General features: G+C 48.6%; 1 protein-coding gene across 1 annotated transcript in view; it reads left to right on the forward strand.

The window, feature by feature from the left end:
* The window catches only part of alpi.2 (alkaline phosphatase, intestinal, tandem duplicate 2), a 33,107-nt gene continuing 7,879 nt past the window's right edge, over positions 1-25,228 (forward strand). Inside the window, exons 1-6 of the mRNA XM_029633554.2 lie at positions 1-141; positions 974-1,090; positions 17,010-17,125; positions 17,571-17,745; positions 21,187-21,359; positions 24,845-24,970. Of these exons, the coding sequence (XP_029489414.1) occupies positions 69-141; positions 974-1,090; positions 17,010-17,125; positions 17,571-17,745; positions 21,187-21,359; positions 24,845-24,970 (780 nt within the window). The 5' untranslated portion in view covers positions 1-68. The remainder of the gene's footprint in view (positions 142-973; positions 1,091-17,009; positions 17,126-17,570; positions 17,746-21,186; positions 21,360-24,844; positions 24,971-25,228) is intronic.

The following is a 25,228-nucleotide window of genomic DNA, read 5'->3' on the forward strand; positions in this document are numbered from 1 at the left end:
ACAGTGCTTCAACCTTCCTAACTTTGTTCAGATGTCCTAATGTCATTACTAAGCACATAGCACACATCATGGCTAGTCAACATACCCTCATTGGATTAATCCTATTTCTATCGGTGGATTGGACTTCATCTGTCATTCCAGGTAAATAACTGTTTTATTTGCTTGGTATACGTTTACCAATTAAGAAATTAATTTATGGTATTCTTACATTATCTGCAATGAATTGGTTATCGACGACTATTCATACATGTTGAACAATAATGAATTAAAAATATTTTTAACAAGAGAAACATAACAAATATCTACTCATCAGGATGATGGACAGACTTTTCTTTTTTAAATTATTTTAGGAGTAACAACTGTCATGTGTCACACAAAGTGTGACAAAATATGATAGGGACTAATGTAAATAAATGTAATGCAATATGACATGTATCACACATCACATGTACAGTTGAAGTCAAAAGTTTACATACATCTTAGCCCAATACATTTAAACTCAGTTTTTCACAATTCTTGACATTTAATCATGATACATGATTCCAGATTTGCTATTTCATAGTTTTGATGTCTTCACTATTATTCTACAATGTAGAAAATAGAAAAAAAATGTAAAAACCCTGGAATGATTCGGTGTGTCCAAACTTTTGACTGGTACTGTATGTATATATATATATATATATACCTGTATTGTCGTATCATTGGCTATGCCGGATTAAGTGATATGGCATGCTATTATAGTGTCTTTTGGAGGGTTTGGGTTAAAGTAAACATTTTGGTTGGACCTTGTAGGCAAATTGACCAATAAAGTGATCTTAAACACCAATTAATATCTGACCTAAGCAGGAATCACAACCATTGTAAACCTCCAACCCTGATATTTCCAGAACCAAAGTCTCTGAGCTATTGGAACTACGTGGACAATGTCATGAATAAAAAACAAACATAACAAAATGTTGATGCTCTTCCTTAGAGAATGAGAAGCATCCCAGCTACTGGAACAACAAGGGGAAGCAGGCCCTCCACAAAGCTCTGGATATGAAGCCAAACGTCCGTCGGGCTAAGAACACTATTCTGTTCCTGGGAGATGGTGAGTGAGATGGGGCTAAGTGTTGGCATGATTTCCACTATGGACAGGATGAAGGGAGGGGGGACATGTCCCCCCCACACTTAAAAATGTGTCTATTTATGTGATTTAAAGGGTAACATTTGAATTCATGGAAGCTAGAGCCTAATAAAAAAAATTGCTTTGAATGGCAAAACATTTTCAGACAGACCCGTTATGTTGTCCCACCCCATATGCAATCAAAGTGACCCTTGGGGACAGGGATAGGTTATTGAATGGGCAAAATGCTTGGAGGGGAATACGCTTCGCTGAATGATGTATGCTGTATGCATGTGTCAAAACACAGGTTCTACCGATACCAGGCCACCACAGACAGTTTTAAAAGGCAATTTGCTTGTAGCCTTGGGAAGGTTACAAACATTCAAAAACACAAGACACAAGACAACTCAGTCCCAAGATGAAGTTCTAGCTGCTGGTGAGGTGAGAACAGAGCAGGGGTCGGGGGGAAGAACAGCAGGGGTCAGGGGTGAAGAACGTAGCGGGGGCCGGGGGTCAAAAGAGAAGGGGTCGGGGGGGTAGGGGGTAGCAGGTGTTAGGGGGAAAGAACAGAGCAGGGGTCAGGAGGAAGAACAGCAGGGGTCAGTGGGGAAGAGCAGAGCAAGGTCAGTTGGAAAGAACAGATCAATGGTCAGGGGAAAGAACAGAGCAGGGGTCGGTGGTCAAAGAGAGCATGGATCGGGGGAAAGAACATCAGAGGTCAGGGGTCAAATAAAGCAGGGGTCAGGGGGAAAGAACAGAGTAGGGGTCAGGGAAAGAACAGAGTAGGGGTCAGAGGGAAAGAACAGAGTAGGGGTCGGGGGTGGAACAGAGTAGGTGTCGGGGGAAAGAACAGAGTAGGGGTCAGGGGGAAAGAACAGAGTAGGGGTCGGGGAAAGAACAGAGTAGGGGTCAGGGGTGGAACAGAGTAGGTGTCGGGGGAAAGAACAGAGTAGGGGTCAGGGGGAAAGAACAGAGTAGGGGTCGGGAAAGAACAGAGTAGGGGTCAGGAGGAAAGAACAGATTAGGGGTCAGGGGGAAAGAACAGAGTAGGGGTCAGGGGGAAAGAACAGAGTAGGGGTCAGGGGGAAAGAACAGAGTAGGGGTCAGGGGAAAGAACAGAGTAGGGGTCGGGGGAAAGAACAAAGTAGGGGTCGGGGGGTGGAACAGAGTAGGGGTCGGGAGGTGGAACAGAGTAGCGGTCGGGAGGTGGAACAGAGTAGGGGTCGGGGTGGAACAGAGTAGGGGTCGGGAGGTGGAACAGAGTAGGGGTCGGGGGAAAGAACAAAGTAGGGGTCCGGGGAAAGAACAGAGTAGGGATCAGGGGGAAAGAACAGCGTAGGCGTCGGGGGAAAGAACAGAGTAGGGGTCGGGGGTGGAACAGAGTAGGGGTCAGGGGGAAAGAACAGAGTAGGGATCAGGGGGGAAAGAACAGATTAGGGTCGGGGGAAAGAACAGAGTAGGGATCTGGGGAAAGAACAGAGTAGGGGTCGGGGGAAAGAACAGAGTAGGGATCAGGGGGAAAGAACAGAGTAGGCGTCGGGGGAAGAACAGAGTACTGGTCAGGGGGAAAGAACAGATTAGGGGTCGGGGGAAAGAACAGAGTAGGGATCAGGGGGAAAGAACAGAGTAGGGGTCGGGGGAAAGAACAGAGTAGGGATCAGGGGGAAAGAACAGAGTAGGGATCAGGGGGAAAGAACAGAGTAGGCGTCGGGGGAAAGAACAGAGTAGGCGTCGGGGAAAGAACAGAGTAATGGTCAGGGGCAAAGAACAGAGTAGGGGTCAGGGGAAAGAACAGAGTAGGGGTCAGGGGGAAAGAACAGATCAGGGGTCAGAGGGGAAGAACAGAGTAGGGGTCGGGGGGGGAAAGAACAGAGTAGGGATCAGGGGAAAGAACAGAGTAGGCGTCGGGGAAAGAACAGAGTACTGGTCAGGGGCAAAGAACAGAGTAGGGGTCAGGGGAAAGAACAGAGTAGGGGTCAGAGGGAAAGAACAGAGTAGGGGTCAGGGGGAAAGAACAGATCAGGGGTCAGAGGGGAAGAACAGAGTAGGGGTCGGGGGAAAGAACAGAGTAGGGGTCGGGGGGTGGAACAGAGTAGGGGTCAGGGGAAAGAACAGAGTAGGGATCAGGGGGAAAGAACAGAGTAGGCGTCGGGGGAAAGAACAGAGTAGAGGTCAGGGGGAAAGAACAGATTAGGGGTCGGGGGAAAGAACAGAGTAGGGATCAGGGGGAAAGAACAGAGTAGGGGTCGGGGGAAAGAACAGAGTAGGGATCAGGGGAAAGAACAGAGTAGGCGTCGGGGGAAAGAACAGAGTACTGGTCAGGGGGAAAGAACAGAGTAAGGGTCAGGGGGAAAGAACAGAGTAGGCGTCGGGGAAAGAACAGAGTACTGGTCAGGGGCAAAGAACAGAGTAGGGGTCAGGGGGAAAGAACAGAGTAGGGGTCAGAGGGAAAGAACAGAGTAGGGGTCAGGGGAAAGAACAGATCAGGGGTCAGAGGGGAAGAACAGAGCAGGGGTCAGGGGGAAAGAACAGAGTAGGGGTCGGGGGGAAAGAACAAAGTAGGGGTCGGGGTGGAACAGAGTAGGGGTCGGGAGGTGGAACAGAGTAGGGGTCGGGGGTGGAACAGAGTAGGGGTCGGGAGGTGGAACAGAGTAGGGGTCGGGGGTGGAACAGAGTAGGGGTCGGGAGGTGGAACAGAGTAGGGGTCGGGGGAAAGAACAAAGTAGGGGTCCGGGGGAAAGAACAGAGTAGGGATCAGGGGGAAGGAACAGAGTAGGCGTCGGGGAAAGAACAGAGTAGGGGTCAGGGGGAAAGAACAGATTAGGGGTCGGGGGAAAGAACAGAGTAGGGATCAGGGGAAAGAACAGAGTAGGGGTCGGGGGGAAAGAACAGAGTAGGGATCAGGGGGAAAGAACAGAGTAGGCGTCGGGGAAAGAACAGAGTACTGGTCAGGGGGAAAGAACAGAGTAGGGGTCAGGGGGAAAGAACAGAGTAGGCGTCGGGGGAAAGAACAGAGTACTGGTCAGGGGGAAAGAACAGAGTACTGGTCAGGGGAAAGAACAGAGTAGGGGTCAGGGGAAAGAACAGAGTAGGGGTCGGGGGGGAAAGAACAAAGTAGGGGTCGGGGGTGGAACAGAGTAGGGTCGGGAGGTGGAACAGAGCAAGGGGTCGGGGGGTGGAACAGAGCAAGGGGTCGGGGGGGGAAAGAACAGAGCAAGGGGTCAGGGGAAAGAACAGAGTAGGGGTCGGGAGGTGGAACAGAGCAAGGGGTCAGGGGGAAAGAACAAAGTAGGGGTCGGGGGATGGAACAGAGTAGGGGTCAGGGGGAAAGAACAGATTAGGGGTCGGGGGAAAGAACAGAGTAGGGATCAGGGGGAAAGAACAGAGTAGGGGTCGGGGAAAGAACAGAGTAGGGATCAGGGGGAAAGAACAGAGTAGGCGTCGGGGGGAAAGAACAGAGTACTGGTCAGGGGGAAAGAACAGAGTAGGGGTCAGGGGGAAAGAACAGAGTAGGCGTCGGGGGAAAGAACAGAGTACTGGTCAGGGGGAAAGAACAGAGTACTGGTCAGGGGAAAGAACAGAGTAGGGGTCAGGGGGAAAGAACAGAGTAGGGGTCGGGGGAAAGAACAAAGTAGGGGTCGGGGTGGAACAGAGTAGGGGTCGGGAGGTGGAACAGAGCAAGGGGTCGGGGGGTGGAACAGAGCAAGGGGTCAGGGGGAAAGAACAGAGTAGGGGTCGGGAGGTGGAACAGAGCAAGGGGTCAGGGGGAAAGAACAAAGTAGGGGTCGGGGTGGAACAGAGTAGGGGTCGGGAGGTGGAACAGAGCAAGGGGTCGGGGGTGGAACAGAGTAGGGGTCGGGGAAATAACAAAGTAGGGGTCGGGGGTGGAACAGAGTAGGGGTCGGCGGGTGGAACAGAGTAGGGGTCGGGGGTGGAACAGAGCAAGGGGTCGAGGGGTGGAACAGAGTAGGGGTCAGGGGAAAGAACAAAGTAGGGGTCGGGGTGGAACAGAGTAGGGGTCGGGGGTGGAACAGAGTAGGGTCGGGAGGTGGAACAGAGTAGGGGTCGGGGGTGGAACAGAGTAGGGGTCGGGAGGTGGAACAGAGTAGGGGTCGGGGGGAAAGAACAAAGTAGGGGTCCGGGGGAAAGAACAGAGTAGGGATCAGGGGGAAGGAACAGAGTAGGCGTCGGGGAAAGAACAGAGTAGGGGTCAGGGGAAAGAACAGATTAGGGGTCGGGGGGAAAGAACAGAGTAGGGATCAGGGGGAAAGAACAGAGTAGGGGTCGGGGGAAAGAACAGAGTAGGGATCAGGGGGAAAGAACAGAGTAGGCGTCGGGGAAAGAACAGAGTACTGGTCAGGGGGAAAGAACAGAGTAGGGGTCAGGGGGAAAGAACAGAGTAGGCGTCGGGGGAAAGAACAGAGTACTGGTCAGGGGGAAAGAACAGAGTACTGGTCAGGGGGAAAGAACAGAGTAGGGGTCAGGGGGAAAGAACAGAGTAGGGGTCGGGGGAAAGAACAAAGTAGGGGTCGGGGGTGGAACAGAGTAGGGGTCGGGAGGTGGAACAGAGCAAGGGGTCGGGGGGTGGAACAGAGCAAGGGGTCGGGGTGGAACAGAGCAAGGGGTCAGGGGAAAGAACAGAGTAGGGGTCGGGAGGTGGAACAGAGCAAGGGGTCAGGGGAAAGAACAAAGTAGGGGTCGGGGGTGGAACAGAGTAGGGGTCAGGGGAAAGAACAGATTAGGGGTCGGGGGAAAGAACAGAGTAGGGATCAGGGGGAAAGAACAGAGTAGGGGTCGGGGGAAAGAACAGAGTAGGGATCAGGGGGAAAGAACAGAGTAGGCGTCGGGGGAAAGAACAGAGTACTGGTCAGGGGGAAAGAACAGAGTAGGGGTCAGGGGGAAAGAACAGAGTAGGCGTCGGGGAAAGAACAGAGTACTGGTCAGGGGGAAAGAACAGAGTACTGGTCAGGGGAAAGAACAGAGTAGGGGTCAGGGGAAAGAACAGAGTAGGGGTCGGGGGAAAGAACAAAGTAGGGGTCGGGGGTGGAACAGAGTAGGGGTCGGGAGGTGGAACAGAGCAAGGGGTCGGGGGGTGGAACAGAGCAAGGGGTCAGGGGGAAAGAACAGAGTAGGGGTCGGGAGGTGGAACAGAGCAAGGGGTCAGGGGAAAGAACAAAGTAGGGGTCGGGGGTGGAACAGAGTAGGGGTCGGGAGGTGGAACAGAGCAAGGGGTCGGGGGGTGGAACAGAGTAGGGGTCGGGGAAATAACAAAGTAGGGGTCGGGGGGGTGGAACAGAGTAGGGTCGGCGGGTGGAACAGAGTAGGGGTCGGGGGTGGAACAGAGCAAGGGGTCGAGGGGTGGAACAGAGTAGGGGTCAGGGGGAAAGAACAAAGTAGGGGTCGGGGGTGGAACAGAGTAGGGGTCGGGGGGTGGAACAGAGCAAGGGGTCGGGGGTGGAACAGAGTAGGGGTCAGGGGGAAAGAACAAAGTAGGGGTCGGGGGTGGAACAGAGTAGGGGTCGGGGGGTGGAACAGAGCAAGGGGTAGGGGGTGGAACAGAGTAGGGGTCAGGGGGAAAGAACAAAGTAGGGGTCGGGGGTGGAACAGAGTAGGGGTCGGGGGAAATAACAGAGCAAGGGGTAGGGGGTGGAACAGAGTAGGGGTCAGAGGGAAAAAACAGAGTAGGGGTCGGGGGGAAAGAACAGAGCAAGGGGTCAGAGGGAAAGAACAGAGTAGGGGTCGGGGGAAAGAACAGAGTAGGGGTCGGGGGAAGAACAGAGTAGGGGTCAGGGGGAAAGAACAGAGCAAGGGGTCAGAGGGAAAGAACAGAGTAGGGGTCGGGGGGAAAGAACAGAGTAGGGATCAGAGGGAAAGAACAGAGTAGGGGTCAGGGGAAAGAACAGATCAGGGGTCAGAGGGGAAGAACAGAGCAGGGGTCAGGGGAAAGAACAGAGTAGGGGTCGGGGGGAAAGAACAAAGTAGGGGTTGGGGGTGGAACAGAGTAGGGGTCGGGAGGTGGAACAGAGTAGGGGTCGGGGGGTGGAACAGAGTAGGGGTCGGGAGGTGGAACAGAGTAGGGGTCGGGGGTGGAACAGAGTAGGGGTCGGGAGGTGGAACAGAGTAGGGGTCGGGGGAAAGAACAAAGTAGGGGTCCGGGGGAAAGAACAGAGTAGGGATCAGGGGGAAGGAACAGAGTAGGGGTCGGGAGGTGGAACAGAGTAGGGGTCGGGGGTGGAACAGAGTAGGGGTCGGGAGGTGGAACAGAGTAGGGGTCGGGGGGTGGAACAGAGTAGGGGTCGGGAGGTGGAACAGAGTAGGGGTTGGGGGAAAGAACAAAGTAGGGGTCCGGGGGAAAGAACAGAGTAGGGATCAGGGGGAAGGAACAGAGTAGGCGTCGGGGGAAAGAACAGAGTAGGGGTCAGGGGAAAGAACAGATTAGGGGTCGGGGGAAAGAACAGAGTAGGGATCAGGGGGAAAGAACAGAGTAGGGGTCGGGGGAAAGAACAGAGTAGGGATCAGGGGGAAAGAACAGAGTAGGCGTCGGGGGAAAGAACAGAGTACTGGTCAGGGGGAAAGAACAGAGTAGGGGTCAGGGGAAAGAACAGAGTAGGCGTCGGGGGAAAGAACAGAGTACTGGTCAGGGGGAAAGAACAGAGTACTGGTCAGGGGGAAAGAACAGAGTAGGGGTCAGGGGGAAAGAACAGAGTAGGGGTCGGGGGAAAGAACAAAGTAGGGGTCGGGGGTGGAACAGAGTAGGGGTCGGGAGGTGGAACAGAGCAAGGGGTCGGGGGTGGAACAGAGCAAGGGGTCGGGGGGTGGAACAGAGCAAGGGGTCAGGGGAAAGAACAGAGTAGGGGTCGGGAGGTGGAACAGAGCAAGGGGTCAGGGGAAAGAACAAAGTAGGGGTCGGGGGGTGGAACAGAGTAGGGGTCAGGGGGAAAGAACAGATTAGGGGTCGGGGGGAAAGAACAGAGTAGGGATCAGGGGGAAAGAACAGAGTAGGGGTCGGGGGGAAAGAACAGAGTAGGGATCAGGGGGAAAGAACAGAGTAGGCGTCGGGGAAAGAACAGAGTACTGGTCAGGGGGAAAGAACAGAGTAGGGGTCAGGGGGAAAGAACAGAGTAGGCGTCGGGGGAAAGAACAGAGTACTGGTCAGGGGAAAGAACAGAGTACTGGTCAGGGGAAAGAACAGAGTAGGGGTCAGGGGGAAAGAACAGAGTAGGGGTCGGGGGAAAGAACAAAGTAGGGGTCGGGGGTGGAACAGAGTAGGGGTCGGGAGGTGGAACAGAGCAAGGGGTCGGGGGGTGGAACAGAGCAAGGGGTCAGGGGAAAGAACAGAGTAGGGGTCGGGAGGTGGAACAGAGCAAGGGGTCAGGGGGAAAGAACAAAGTAGGGGTCGGGGGTGGAACAGAGTAGGGGTCGGGAGGTGGAACAGAGCAAGGGGTCGGGGGTGGAACAGAGTAGGGGTCGGGGGAAATAACAAAGTAGGGGTCGGGGGGTGGAACAGAGTAGGGGTCGGCGGGTGGAACAGAGTAGGGGTCGGGGGTGGAACAGAGCAAGGGTCGAGGGGTGGAACAGAGTAGGGGTCAGGGGGAAAGAACAAAGTAGGGGTCGGGGGGTGGAACAGAGTAGGGGTCGGGGTGGAACAGAGCAAGGGGTCGGGGGTGGAACAGAGTAGGGGTCAGGGGGAAAGAACAAAGTAGGGGTCGGGGGTGGAACAGAGTAGGGGTCGGGGGTGGAACAGAGCAAGGGGTAGGGGGTGGAACAGAGTAGGGGTCAGGGGAAAGAACAAAGTAGGGGTCGGGGTGGAACAGAGTAGGGGTCGGGGGAAATAACAGAGCAAGGGGTAGGGGGTGGAACAGAGTAGGGGTCAGAGGGAAAAAACAGAGTAGGGGTCGGGGGAAAGAACAGAGCAAGGGGTCAGAGGGAAAGAACAGAGTAGGGGTCGGGGGGAAAGAACAGAGTAGGGGTCGGGGGAAGAACAGAGTAGGGGTCAGGGGGAAAGAACAGAGCAAGGGGTCAGAGGGAAAGAACAGAGTAGGGGTGGGGGGAAAGAACAGAGCAAGGGGTCAGAGGGGAAGAACAGAGTAGGGGTCAGAGGGGAAGAACAGAGCAGGGGTCAGTGGGAAAGAACAGAGTAGGGGTCGGGGAAAGAACAAAGTAGGGGTCGGGGTGGAACAGAGTAGGGGTCGGGAGGTGGAACAGAGCAAGGGGTCGGGGGGTGGAACAGAGCAAGGGGTCAGGGGAAAGAACAGAGTAGGGGTCGGGAGGTGGAACAGAGCAAGGGGTCAGGGGGAAAGAACAAAGTAGGGGTCGGGGGGTGGAACAGAGTAGGGGTCGGGAGGTGGAACAGAGCAATGGGTCGGGGGTGGAACAGAGTAGGGGTCGGGGAAATAACAAAGTAGGGGTCGGGGTGGAACAGAGTAGGGGTCGGGGGGTGGAACAGAGTAGGGGTCGGGGGTGGAACAGAGTAGGGGTCAGGGGGAAAGAACAAAGTAGGGGTCGGGGTGGAACAGAGTAGGGGTCGGGGGTGGAACAGAGCAAGGGTTCGGGGTGGAACAGAGTAGGGGTCAGGGGGAAAGAACAAAGTAGGGGTCGGGGTGGAACAGAGTAGGGGTCGGGGGAAATAACAGAGCAAGGGGTAGGGGGTGGAACAGAGTAGGGGTCAGAGGGAAAAAACAGAGTAGGGGTCGGGGGGAAAGAACAGAGCAAGGGGTCAGAGGGAAAGAACAGAGTAGGGGTCGGGGGAAAGAACAGAGTAGGGGTCGGGGGGAAGAACAGAGTAGGGGTCAGGGGGAAAGAACAGAGCAAGGGGTCAGAGGGAAAGAACAGAGTAGGGGTCGGGGGGAAAGAACAGAGCAAGGGGTCAGAGGGGAAGAACAGAGTAGGGGTCAGAGGGGAAGAACAGAGCAGGGGTCAGTGGGAAAGAACAGAGCAAGGGGTCAGAGAGGAAGAACAGAGCAAGGGGTCAGGGGGAAAGAACAGAGCAAGGGGTCAGAGGGAAAGAACGGAGCAAGGGGTCTGGTTGGAGAAACATGGAGTCAGTCCAGGAAATGTACCATCCCTAATCTGGTCCATAGGAGGCGTTGCGCATTGTAGCACTCATTGTTCGGCAGCATGGCTCATTTGCAGTTGTTGCACTCTGTCCTCCAGGCAGCAGCATGGCTCGTTTGCAGTTGTTGGACTCTGTCCTCTAGGCAGCAGCATGGTTTGGTTGCAGTTGTTGGACTCTGTCCTCCAGGCAGCAGCATGGCTCGTTTGCAGTTGTTGGACTCTGTCCTCTAGGCAGCAGCATGGTTTGGTTGCAGTTGTTGGACTCTGTCCTCCAGGCAGCAGCATGGTTTGGTTGTAGTTGTTGGACTCTGTCCTCCAGGCAGCAGCATGGTTTGGTTGCAGTTGTTGGACTCTGTCCTCCAGGCAGCAGCATGGTTTGGTTGCAGTTGTTGGACTCTGTCCTCCAGGCAGCAGCATGGTTTGGTTGCAGTTGTTGGACTCTGTCCTCCAGGCAGCAGCATGGTTTGGTTGCAGTTGTTGGACTCTGTCCTCCAGGCAGCAGCATGGCTCGGTTGCAGATATTTAGTGATATTACCTATGATAGCGGAACTACAAGGCTGTTTATAGACATTTTTAGTCATTTAGCAGATGCTCTTATCCTCAGAGACTTACAGGAGAATTATGGTCAAGTGCCTTGCTCAAGGGCACATCGACAGATGTTTTACCTAGTCAGCTTGGCCGTTAATCACCAGGCCTACCTACCACCAACTATGAATATAATACAGGGGTGTCAAACATGCAGGTTTTTGGTTTTTCTTTTAATAAAGACCTAGACAACCATGTGAGGGAGACCTTAATACATCCATCCAGGGTGGAGCGAAAACCCGTAGACACTTGACACATGATATAATAAGGCACGAGGGGGTGTGGTATATGGCCAATATACCATGGCCAAGGGCTGTTCTTAGAGCAGTAAAAATACATGGTTTTGTCATGATATACCACAGCTGTCAGCCAATCAGCATTCAGGGCTGGAACCACCCAGTTTATAATGCATTATGAAGCACTCATTAAAGCATATATTATAAGCAGGATGAGGATGGAAAGGATGCTATTCTCTCTGTGTACAAACAATCGACTTAAAACATAGTGAGAGTTAATAATGACCGTTTATTATAAATAAATTATAAATAAATCATAAATAAACAATTTAGAAAAATATATCAGCTTTCATCTCGTTAAAAACTGACTAACGCAGTTGGTTGGATTGAGAGTTCAGCTATTTCATGATGGTGATCTTATCAGTAGTATTGTTGGATAACTTTACATCACCTGCTCATGAATGGCATGTTCATGACATATAGGGCAGATGAGCAACAGGTATGATCAAGAAGGCCAGCGGCCTTATATTTATTTTCTATTTCACCTTTATTTAACCAGGTAGGCCAGTTGAGAACAAGTTCTCAACTATTAATTCTAGTCAGTCTATCAAATCAAATCAAATGTATTTATATAGCCCTTCGTACATCAGCTGATATCTCAAAGTGCTGTACAGAAACCCAGCCTAAAACCCCAAACAGCAAGCAATGCAGGTGTAGAAGCACAGTGGCTAGGAAAAACTCCCTAGAAAGGCCAAAACCTAGGAAGAAACCTAGAGAGGAACCAGGCTATGTGGGGTGGCCAGTCCTCTTCTGGCTGTCCCGGGTGGAGATTATAACAGAACATGGCCAAGATGTTCAAATGTTCATAAGTGACCAGCATGGTCCAATAATAATAAGCCAGAACAGTTGAAACTGGAGCAGCAGCACGGCCAGGTGGACTGGGGACAGCAAGGAGTCATCAAGTCAGGTAGTCCTGAGGCATGGTCCTAGGGCTCAGGTCCTCCGAGAGAGAGAAAGAAAGAGAGAATTAGAGAGAGCACACTTAAATTCACACAGGACACCGAATAGGACAGGAGAAGTACTCCAGATATAACGAACTGACCCTAGCCCCCCGACACATAAACTACTGCAGCATAAATACTGGAGGCTGAGATAGGAGGGGTCAGAAGACACTGTGGCTCCATCCGAGGACACCCCCGGACAGGGCCAAACAGGAAGGATGTAACCCCACCCACTTTGCCAAAGCACAGCCCCCACACCACTAGAGGGATATCTTCAACCACCAACTTACCATCCCGAGACAAGGCCGAGTATAGCCCACAAAGATCTCCGCTACGGCACAACCCAAGGGGGGGCGCCAACCCAGACAGGAAGATCACATCAGTTACTCAACCCACTCAAGTGACGCACCCCTCTTAGGGACGGTATGAAAGAGCCCCAGTAAGCCAGTGACTCAGCCCCTGTAATAGGGTTAGAGGCAGAGAATCCCAGTGGAAAGAGGGGAACCGGCCAGGCAGAGACAGCAAGGGCGGTTCGTTGCTCCAGAGCTTTCCGTTCACCCTCCCACTCCTGGGCCAGACTACACTCAATCATATGACCCACTGAAGAGATGAGTCTTCAGTAAAGACTTAAAGGTTGAGACCGAGTTTGCGTCTCTTACATGGGTAGGCAGACCATTCCATAAAAATGGAGCTCTATAGGAGAAAGCCCTATCAAGTCTATCTATGGTTTTATGATATCCAATTTGATATCCTGTCTTTCATTTGATAAATCTAAGGAGTAGCTGGCTGGCACATATGAATAATTTAGCAGACAATCTACAGAGTAGGGATTAGAGCAATTTAGAGAAGCAAGTGCATACTGTACTGGTCACCCGGTGGGATTCAAACCCACGACCCAGGCGATGAAAGCGCCATGCTCTACCAAGTGAGCCACACACGACCTTGCATTTAGCCTCACTTCAACAGTGTTCACTTTAAGGTGATGGAGATATCCAATAGCAGCATAGCATCCCATTGCACCAGACATGCTCAATCAAGCGCCGGTAAAGTATTTGATAGAAAACGAACCCAGATCTGAAAACCAATAGATTCCCATTTGGTATACATGTCGTTTCAATCAAAGTAATGAAAAAACCCATAGCTCTCTCTCTCTCAAATCACAAGGTTGACATTTTCTCAAGTTAAACTCATTGTAAAGATAATTAATATAGGGTCGGGACAGGCTTCCCAGCATGCTAGCTGTTTCTGGAATCCATGACTTCATTCGACTCTGAATAAGTAGAATAAGGGCTTAGTTACCAACATTTCACACTATCCCTTTAATAGATAACAAGTATCGTGCAACCACAATATACTGTAAATGTTCATTGAGCTGGATTCAGCACCCACATCACCCACATTCAATGTTAGAGCTGATAATCTGTAGTCACCCGTCAATGTTAGAGCTGATAATCTGTAGTCACCCATCAATGTTAGAGCTGATCATCTGTAGTCACCCATCAATGTTAGAGCTGATATTCTGTAGTCACCCATCAATGTTAGAGCTGATAATCTGTAGTCACCCATCAATGTTAGAGCTGATAATCTGTAGTCACCCATCAATGTTAGAGCTGATAATCTGTAGTCACCCATCAATGTTAGATCTGATCATCTGTAGTCACCCATCAATGTTAGATCTGATAATCTGTAGTCACCCATCAATGTTAAAGCTGATAATCTGTAGTCACCCATCAATGTTAGAGCTGATAATCTGTAGTCACCCATCAATGTTAGACCTGATAATCTGTAGTCACCCATCAATGTTAGAGCTGATAATCTGTAGGTACCCATCAATGTTAGAGCTGATAATCTGTAGTCACCCATCAATGTTAGAGGTGATATTCTGTAGTCACCCATCAATGTTAGAGCTGATAATCTGTAGTCACCCATCAATGTTAGAGCTGACAATCTGTAGTCACCCATCAATGTTAGAGCTGATAATCTGTAGTCACCCATCAATGTTAGATCTGATAATCTGTAGTCACCCATCAATGTTAGAGCTGATCATCTGTAGTCACCCATCAATGTTAGAGCTGATCATCTGTAGTCACCCATCAATGTTAGAGCTGATAATCTGTAGTCACCCATCAATGTTAGATCTGATAATCTGTAGTCACCCATCAATGTTAGAGCTGATCATCTGTAGTCACCCATCAATGTTAGATCTGATAATCTGTAGTCACCCATCAATGTTAGAGCTGATAATCTGTAGTCACCCATCAATGTTAGAGCTGATAATCTGTACCATGCAATCATTATCAGGTCTTGCGGCAAGGCAGTGGTAAGTGGACTGAAAGTTGTAAATTGTATTAGTCATACACGACATTTACATTACATTTAAGTCATTTAGCAGACCCGACCAGTCTAAAGTTTTAGAACACCTACTCATTCCAGGGTTTTTCTTTATTTTTACCCTTTTCTACATTGATGTAGAAAAATAGTGAAGACATCAATACTATGAAATAACACATATGGAATCATATAGTAACCAAAAAGGTGTTAAACAAATAAAAATATATTTTATATTTGAGATGCTTCAAATAGCCACCCTTTGTCTTGATGACAGCTCTGCACACTCTTGGCATTCTCTCAACTAGCTTCACCTGCAATGCTTTTCAAACAGTCTTGAAGGAGTTCCCACATATGCTGAGCACTTGTTGGCTGCTTTTCCTTCACTCTGCGGTCTGACTCATCCCAAACCATCTCAATTTAGTTGAAGTCGGGGGATTGTGGAGGCCAGGTCTCCTGTGACAGCCTGGGCAGCACCACTGAGGTGCTGATTTCTCCATTCTAAAATGATACATTTCTTCTTCTACTTCTTTAAGTGTATTGGCAGTTCATAAATAATTTGATAAGATGCGTAGTAGGTATAAAGCCAATGTTGGTGATTTACTGTCACCTGGAGTTATGGAATGTTTGCTCAGGGGTATAATTCATTCCTTGGCTGACCTGTTGACTAAGTACCGGTACCCCTTGTTTCTAGCCTTGTTATTGTTATGTTATAGTGTTACTTTTTATTTAAAAAATGTACATTGTAAGTATTTTCTTAACTCTATTTCTTGAACTGCATTGTTGGTTAATGGCTTGTAAGTAAACATTTCACAGTAAGGTCTACACCTTTTGTATTCAGCATTTCACAGTATGGTCTACACCTGTTGTATTCAGCATTTCACAGTATGGTCTACACCTGTTGCATTCAGCATTTCACAGCATTTCACAGTAAGGTATTCAGTACATTTGATTTATCTTCCACCCAGCACAGGGCATTTTTTTATTGAACCTTTATTTAAAAAGTGAAGTCAGTTAAAGATCAAATTATTATTTACAATGACGGCCTACCGGGGAACAGTGCCTTGTTCAGGGGCAGAACTACAGATTATTTTCCTTGTCAGCTCAGGGGAATCAATCAGCAACCTTTTGGTTACTGGCCAAAAACCCTAACCCTAACCTGCCGCCCCAGGAAAAGCTGTAACCACTAGACTACCTGCCGCCACAGGAAAAGCTGTAAACACTAGACTACCTGCCGCCACAGGAAAAGCTCTAACCACTAGACTACCTGCCGCCCCAGGAAAAGCTCTAACCACTAGAAAACCTGCCGCCCCAGGAAAAGCTGTAAACACTAGACTACCTGCCGCCACAGGAAAAGCTCTAACCACTAGACTACCTGCCGCCCCAGGAAAAGCTGTAAACACTAGACTACCTGCCGCCACAGGAAAAGCTCTAACCACTAGACTACCTGCCGCCCCAGGAAAAGCTCTAACCACTAGAAAACCTGCCGCCCCAGGAAAAGCTCTAACCACTAGACTACCTGCCGCCCCAGGAAAAGCTGTAACCACTAGACTACCTGCCGCCCCAGGAAAAGCTGTAACCACTAGACTACCTGCCGCAACAGGAAAAGCTGTAAACACTAGACTACCTGCCGCCACAGGAAAAGCTCTAACCACTAGACTACCTGCCGCCCCAGGAAAAGCTCTAACCACTAGACTACCTGCCGCCCCAGGAAAAGCTCTAACCACTAGACTACCTGCCGCCCCAGGAAAAGCTCTAACCACTAGACTACCTGCCGCCCCAGGAAAAGCTGTAACCACTAGACTACCTGCAGCCCCAGGAAAAGCTCTAACCACTAGACTACCTGCAGCCCCAGGAAAAGCTCTAACCACTAGACTACCTGCAGCCCCAGGAAAAGCTCTAACCACTAGACTACCTGCCGCCACAGGAAAAGCTGTAAACACTAGACTACCTGCCGCCACAGGAAAAGCTGTAAACACTAGACTACCTGCCGCCACAGGAAAAGCTCTAACCACTAGACTACCTGCCGCCCCAGGAAAAGCTGTAACCACTAGACTACCTGCCGCAACAGGAAAAGCTGTAAACACTAGACTACCTGCCGCCACAGGAAAAGCTCTAACCACTAGACTACCTGCCGCCCCAGGAAAAGCTCTAACCACTAGACTACCTGCCGCCCCAGGAAAAGCTCTAACCACTAGACTACCTGCCGCCCCAGGAAAAGCTCTAACCACTAGACTACCTGCCGCCCCAGGAAAAGCTCTAACCACTAGACTACCTGCAGCCCCAGGAAAAGCTCTAACCACTAGACTACCTGCCGCCCCAGGAAAAGCTCTAACCACTAGACTACCTGCCGCCCCAGGAGAAGCTGTAAAAACGTTATCTGTCAATGCAGGTGAAGTTGTCAAAAGGTTGTGTGTCTTTCAGGAGAAGCTGTAAAAACGTTATCTGTCAATTCAGGTGAAGTTGTCAAACGGTTGTGTGTCTTTCAGGAGAAGCTGTAAAAACGTTATCTGTCAATTCAGGTGAAGTTGTCAAAAGGTTGTGTGTCTTTCAGGAGAAGCTGTAAAAACGTTATCTGTCAATTCAGGTGAAGTTGTCAAAAGGTTGTGTGTCTTTCAGGAGAAGCTGTAAGTAAAAACGTTATCTGTCAATTCAGGTGAAGTTGTCAAAAGGTTGTGTGCTCTGCCAATGTCCATGCAGGTATGGGCATCCCCACAGTGACTGCAGCGAGGATCCTCAAAGGGCAGATGAATGGAGGGAACGGAGAGGAGTTTAGTCTGGCAATGGACACCTTCCCACACTTAGCCCTGTCTAAGGTCTGTCCAATCTCCTCTCATGAAGACAATATCATTTGAACCTCATCATTTTTTTCATTTTGATGTCAGACATTTCAAATATGTATCATGCTCACTACTTTGAACAGGCCTACTGCTGTAAAGAAGTTAACCCTCCTGATGGCCTTTATGACTTCAGGATACTAGTAATATCATTATACTGCCATTATAATGATAGTGTTTATACCACGGCAGGGTTCCATTCAACTGTAAAAGAATCCATTCAGGAAATAAATTACTAAAAATAAAATAGTTATATATTTATCCAATTAATTTAATGGAGAACTGAACTCAAACCTGGTATAACGTAGACATGTAAATTAAGATGTTTCACTGGTTTACAACAAATCTGTGTGTGTGTGTGTGTGTGTGTGTGTGTGTGTGTGTGTGTGTGTGTGTGTGCGTGCATGTGTATTTGACCCTTCAGACGTACAACGTGGACCAGCAGATGCCTGACAGTGCCGGCACAGCCACTGCCTACCTGTGTGGTGTGAAGGCCAACTATGGAACCCTGGGTCTCAGTGCCTCAGCTCTGCGCTACAACTGCAACAGCACCTTCGGAAACGAGGTGGAATCTGTCCTTCACCGCGCCAAGATGGCAGGTAGGGGGTTTAAATAGGGTCCTTGTCTGAACGGTCTACAGCAGGCTTTTCCTAACTCAGTCCTGAGGCCCCCAATGGGTGCACATTTTGGTTTTTACCCTAGCACTACACACAGGGTTGGGAAGTTTACTTTCTAAATGCAATCCATTACAGTTACTAGTTACCTGTCCACAATTGTAATCAGTAACGTACTTTTTGGATTACCCCAAACGCGTAATAACGTAATCTGATTACGTTCAGTTACTTTTTGTTACAGGAATTAAATTGCTCTATGCTTTAATACCCAATTCAAATTAAACACTCTGTCAATTCATAAGGATTTGTAAAACCCTTATTTTATAATAATGGACAGAGCCCGGTCTTAAAGTCAAATAGCAGCCTTTATTCACGAGAGCACTGAACACGATACAGTTTACCACAGGTTATTAACTGAAAATGGCGTCATTAGTTCCAGTACCAACCCGTCTCTTCTCCCACCCTGGTACAAAGGCAGTATCTCAAGCCTTCCCACATCGTCTCCCTACCAATTTAATATAATTTATGGTCGAGCCAAGGTCTTCTTGTGTAGATAAGTATTCTAGCCAGTCTGAAGATATAGTTCATTCATTTCTTCCAAGGAACAGACAGTCATTGTTCTAATCCTTGATTATATATACACACATTATAGTCAGTACTAGGATTAAGAAAGAAAATTCATACATATACAGTAACATAATATTATTCTGATTAGTACATATACAGTAACATAATATTATTCTGATTAGTACATATACAGTAACATAATATTATTCTGATTAGTACATATACAGTAACATAATATTATTCTGATTAGTACATATACAGTAACATAATAGTATTCTGATTAGTACATATACAGTAACATAATATTATTCTTATTAGTATATATACAGTAACATAATAGTATTCTGATTAGTCAGTCCTGATTGAAATGTATACATAATTAGTCATTATTGATCAAAATTCCCTTAACACTTTTACATTACTTTCCCCTTAAGAGGCATTAGAAGAAGACAACAAATGTATGTTACCAATTGAATGACATCTATTGCAGGTCAATGTTAAAGTTGACTCAAATTTGACTTAATGGGTTGGTTACCATCAGTTTCTACTACATATAATAATATGATTACATCAGCAAACAATGGATTTAGCAACTACAGATTGCCCCTTTAAGTCTATCAAAAGTGTGTGAGTTTGATCACGTGTCCATTAGGCCTTTGGATATTTATTTTTTATCATCATGAATTAGATTGAGCGATTAAAGCCCCACTTTTATTCCATAGGCTGGGATCTGCACTATGCAGCTGTTGCAAGAGTGCATTTTTCACAGAATGTCCACTGGTTTCAAAAACAATGATTGATAGGCAGCTTAAACTTCTTGAATTCAACCATTATTGGGTTCAACTACATATTTAGATTGGTGAACAGCCATCCACAACAACCACAATCCGTAAGGTGCAAATACCTAAATGAGAGAGCAACAGTGTGATTCACATCAATGCGCTATGTAGATATTTTGTATTTATTGTACCTTTATTTAACTTGGCAAGTCAGTTAAGAGCAAATTCTTATTTTCAGTGACGGCCTAGGAACAGTGGGTTAACTGCCTGTTCAGGGGCAGAACGACAGATTTGTACCTTGTCAGCTCGGGGGTTTGAACTTAAACTTCCAACGCTCTAACCACTAGGCTACCCTGCCGCCCCAATAGTATCAATAGTAAGTGATATCCGTGTCGCCGTAGACTACACCACTACTATCATCCTTACTTCCAAGCGTTTATTCAAATGGTATAATCCTTGGATGAAGACAGCAGTCGCACCATTGGAAGACATAACTTGGACTGTAGCCTACAAAAGCCTATTCCTGCTCTTTCTCCCCGATCCATCACACATTGTTGTGTCATCACAGTGGTCTCTGACATCATAGTGGTCTCTGACTTCATAGTGGTCTCTGACATCATAGTGGTCTCTGACTTCATTGTGGTCTCTGACATCATAGTGGTCTCTGACATCACAGTGGTCTCTGACATCATAGTTGTCTCTGACATCATAGTGGTCTCTGACATCACAGTGGTCTCTGACATCACAGTGGTCTCTGACATCACACTCACTCAGGTGGAACAAACTTAAACTTGCGCCTTTTTTCAATGCTGATTTGAACATGTAAAAAAAGAAAATATTCCGCAAACATCCTTTCTGATTTTTAAAGTCATCCTCAAAGTAATCATCTAGTTTTTCAAAAATATCTGATATCTGAGTACAATATTTTTGCTGGTAACGTAAACGGATTACAGTTACCAGTTTTTTGTAATCCCTTACATGTAATTCGTTACTCCCCAACCCTGACTACCCAGCGGATTCAAATAATCTAAACTTGACAATGAGTTGGTTATTTGAATCAGCTGTGTACAGTAGTGCTAGGTCAAGAACCAAAACGTGCACCCAGGGGGTGGGGGCCCAGGACCTAGTTTGGGAAACCCTGATCTAGTGGAATAGATTCCTCCTTTCGCCTCCTTTTATTTCAGATCTAAAAGGGATTGTACTGGAGATGGACCTTTGGTGGAAATCCATCCAGAGCTTTCATTAAATTAGGGGTCATCCGTGGTCATCAGTGGAAAAAAAGGAAAGGAGAGTATTTTTAAGTGTATTGAGACACTACCTGGGACTATTTTTAACATCTACGGGATCGGTGTCCCCCTACGGGAGCTAACGTGTGCGAATGTGATTAGCATGCATACACGTGTCTTATATGGACAGAAAACTTAAATTCTTGTTTATCTAACTGCACTGTCCAATTTACAGTAGCTATTACAGTGAAATAATACCATGCTATTGTTTGAGGAGAGTGCACAGTTATGAACTTGAAAATGTATCAATAAACCAGTTAGGCACATTTGGGCAGACTTGATAAAACATTTTGAACAGAAATGCAATGGTTCATTGGATCAGTCTAAAACTTTGCACGTACACTGCTAAATTGCGCCTAAACTGCAATATTACATTATGGGCTTTCTCTTGCATTTCAATGATGATATAAAAAACTACAAATGTTTATCTTTTACCAGATATAATGTGTTATATTACATTAATTTCCAATTTCCACAAACTTCAAAGTGTTTCCTTTCAAATGGTATCAAGAATATGCATATCCTTGCTTCAGGTCCTGAGCTACAGGCACTTAGATTTGGGTTTGTCATTTTAGGTGAAAATTTTTAAAAAAGGGTCCGATATCACATTGGTATTTTCAGAGTTAGAGTAGTTAGCTAGATATTGAGATGGTTTAGAGACCATAGAAAAACATCAGGCTAGAAAATATAAACGAGTGTTTCTTATTGAACCAGTTGTACTTCCCTCATTTTCCCTCAGTTTCTCTCCCGTCGGTGCCTTATGAACATGAGCCTGTGGTTTTGATGTGTTCCAGGGAAGTCGGTGGGCATCGTCTCCACCGCCCGTGTGCAGCATGCCTCTCCTGGAGCCGCCTACTCCCACACAGCCAACCGAGGCTGGTACGCCGACTCTGACATGAACACCGCAGACATCACAGCAGGATGCCGTGACATCGCCTACCAGCTGGTCCACAACACTGACATCAATGTAAGACTCCAGAGGTGGTCATCTTAGATAATAGACAAGATGGCTGACTTTCAAGGATATTGAGCACCATAATGGGTATTATCTTATGTGAATGAAACATTTTGAATGTGTATTGTTTACATTGCAAGACATATCAGTTCAGTCAGTTAACTCATCCAGCAAGATAATTCAAAATAGCATACAACATTACATTTTAAAAAAGTAATTCCACACTTTCCAAGCTTTTTTGGAATGTAGCATCTTGAAACATTAAGTTAGCCTGCTTCCAAAAGGTTTTCCTGGTGGAACCAGACCGATTGCTGCATCCCCCATTCTGTTATGGTGGAACCAGCCCAGTCGCTGCATCCCCCATTCTGTTATGGTGGAACCAGACCGATTGCTGCATCCCCCATTCTGTTATGATGGAACCAGCCCAGTCACTGCATCCCCCATTCTGTTATGGTGGAACCAGCCCAGTCGCTGCATCCCCCATTCTGATATGGTGGAACCAGCCCAGTCGCTGCATCCCCCATTCTGATATGGTGGAACCAGCCCAGTCGCTGCATCCCCCATTCTGATATGGTGGAACCAGCCCAGTCGCTGCATCCCCCATTCTGATATGGTGGAACCAGCCCAGTCGCTGCATCCCCCATTCTGTTATGTTGGAACCAGCCCAGTCGCTGCATCCCCCATTCTGTTATGGTGGAACCAGCCCAGTCGCTGCATCCCCCATTCTGTTATGTTGGAACCAGCCCAGTCGCTGCATCCCCCATTCTGTTATGTTGGAACCAGCCCAGTCGCTGCATCCCCCATTCTGTTATGTTGGAACCAGTCCAGTCGCTGCATCCCCCATTCTGTTATGGTGGAACCAGTCCAGTCGCTGCATCCCCCATTCTGTTATGGTGGAACCAGCCCAGTCGCTGCATCCCCCATTCTGTTATGTTGGAACCAGCCCAGTCGCTGCATCCCCCATTCTGTTATGGTGGAACCAGCCCAGTCGCTGCATCCCCCATTCTGTTATGTTGGAACCAGCCCAGTCGCTGCATCCCCCATTCTGTTATGTTGGAACCAGCCCAGTCGCTGCATCCCCCATTCTGTTATGTTGGAACCAGTCCAGTCGCTGCATCCCCCATTCTGTTATGGTGGAACCAGTCCAGTCGCTGCATCCCCCATTCTGTTATGGTGGAACCAGCCCAGTCGCTGCATCCCCCATTCTGATATGGTGGAACCAGCCCAGTCGCTGCATCCCCCATTCTGTTATGGTGGAACCAGCCCAGTCCTCCCCCATTATATTTCACTTTACTTATCAGTCTGGGCTTATGCCGCATTCACGTGCTAGTCGGAACTATGAAACTAAAATTGATTATAAACACTGAGGGGATGGAATAATTGTCACGGGGTGCCCGGTGGGAAGAGATTTGTGTTTCTCCGGTGGGAGGAGTTTGGGGTTACCCCGGCGGGAGGATTCTGCAGTGCCCCGGTGGGAGGATTCTGGTGTTTCCCCGGTGGGAGGAGTTTGAGGTTACCCAGGTGGGAGGATTCTGGTGTTTCCCCGGTGGGAGGAGTTTGTGGTTACCCATGTGGGAGGATTCTGCGGTGCCCCGGTGAGAGTAGTTTGGTGTTTCCCTGGTAGGAGCCGTTTGGAATTGCCCTGGTGGGAGGAGTTTGATGTTGCCCTGGTGGGAGGAGTTTGGTGTTGCCCTGATGGAAGGAGTTTGGTGTTGCCCTGGTGGAAGGAGTTTGGTGTTGCCCTGATGGGAGGAGTTTGGTGTTGCCCTGATGGAAGGAGTTTGGTGTTGCCCTGGTGTAAAGAGTTTGGTGTTGCCCTGATGGAAGGAGTTTGGTGTTGCCCTGGTAGGAGGAGTTTGGTGTTGCCCTGATGGAAGGAGTTTGGTGTTGCCCTGATGGGAGGAGTTTGGTGTTGCCCTGGTAGGAGGAGTTTGGTGTTGCCCTGGTAGGAGGAGTTTGGTGTTGCCCTGATGGAAGGAGTTTGGTGTTGCCCTGGTAGGAGGAGTTTGGTGTTGCCCTGGTAGGAGGAGTTTGGTGTTGCCCTGATGGAAGGAGTTTGGTGTTGCCCTGGTAGGAGGAGTTTGGTGTTGCCCTGATGGAAGGAGTTTGGTGTTGCCCTGATGGGAGGAGTTTGGTGTTGCCCTGATAGGAGTTTGGTGTTACCCTGATGGAAGGAGTTTGGTGTTGCCCTGATAGAAGGAGTTTGGTGTTGCCCTGGTGGAAGGAGTTTGGTGTTGCCCTGGTGGGAGGAGTTTGGTGTTGCCCTGGTGGAAGGAGTTTGGTGTTGCCCTGGTGGGAGGAGTTTGGTGTTGCCCTGGTGGGAGGAGTTTGGTGTTGCCCTGGTAGGAGGAGTTTGGTGTTGCCCTGATGGAAGGAGTTTGGTGTTGCCCTGGTAGGAGGAGTTTGGTGTTGCCCTGGTAGGAGGAGTTTGGTGTTGCCCTGATGGAAGGAGTTTGGTGTTGCCCTGGTAGGAGGAGTTTGGTGTTGCCCTGATGGAAGGAGTTTGGTGTTGCCCTGATGGGAGGAGTTTGGTGTTGCCCTGGTGGAAGGAGTTTGGTGTTGCCCTGGTGGAAGGAGTTTGGTGTTACCCTGATGGAAGGAGTTTGGTGTTGCCCTGATGGAAGGAGTTTGGTGTTGCCCTGATGGAAGGAGTTTGGTTTTGCCCTGATGGGAGGAGTTTGGTGTTGCCCTGGTGGAAGGAGTTTGGTGTTGCCCTGGTGGAAGGAGTTTGGTGTTACCCTGATGGAAGGAGTTTGGTGTTGCCCTGATGGGAGGAGTTTGGTGTTGCCCTGATGGAAGGAGTTTGGTGTTGCCCTGATGGGAGGAGTTTGCACCGGAATTCATTTTGGAACTAGGCTGCCTCCCGGGCGTGAGCCAGGTGCCCTGCTCTGGCCGACAACGACGTTGTCTCAAAACTAAAGTCACATAGGATAAACACATGGAGTAATGAGTAGGATTCTGTGTTCACATGCTAAAGAGATGGCTTTGGATAAACACATGGAGTAATGAGTAGGATTCTGTGTTCACATGCTACAGAGATGGCTTTGGATAAACACGCTTTATCTGCCTTCGTTTGACTTCCCAGTAACAACTAGTTTGAAAATTAAAACATTTGTTTTATGGAAAAGAGATTTCTGAATGATGCATCATGCTGCCTTGTTGACAACATGACCAAGCGGCATGGTTTTACTGGTCCATTTGAACAGGGTGCTCCTCCCTCACCACTTTGGTCTGTTCACGTCACGGGCCATAGACCGGTGCACCACGTTTCGTCTTTATCAAACTCCCTCACTGTGTGTTGAATTAAGCCTTCCACTGATTGGTTGAAAGTAACCCAATTGCTGACATGTTGATTGTCAGTGAAGTTAAATAGAATGGTTAGCGATCAAACTGCTTCCACCAGGCTACCAAAATGTATCCCACAGCATGAACATGGATCCATACCTGGAAACCAACCAGCATCTACTGTCCATTAACCTCCATGTGTCCTGTGACAGGTCATTCTTGGTGGAGGACGAAAATATATGTTTTCCAAGGAGACACCGGACCCAGAGTATCCATCATACAAAGGAGTCCGTAACGACAAGATTGACCTCACCGCAGTGTGGCTCAATAACAAACAGGTAAACCATGGCTGCAGACACTAAACCTTCACTACAATTGTATCAATGACTCATTCACAGCATTGTGGTAATGCTGGACTGAAGGTGTTATACCAGCTTAGACAACCCTGGCAATTGGTGACCCTTGTGTTATTGGTATCTGTAGGCTGAACAAAAAAAGTCTGAATCTGGACAATAAGTCACAATGAGATCAGACAACTTCCACTTTCCTGCTTCTTCACCATTTCTCAACCCTTTTCAATAAACCCTTACCCGTAC

This window comes from Oncorhynchus nerka, linkage group LG25 (genome assembly GCF_034236695.1).
Source record: "Oncorhynchus nerka isolate Pitt River linkage group LG25, Oner_Uvic_2.0, whole genome shotgun sequence".
NCBI classification, from domain to species: Eukaryota; Metazoa; Chordata; class Actinopteri; order Salmoniformes; family Salmonidae; genus Oncorhynchus; species Oncorhynchus nerka.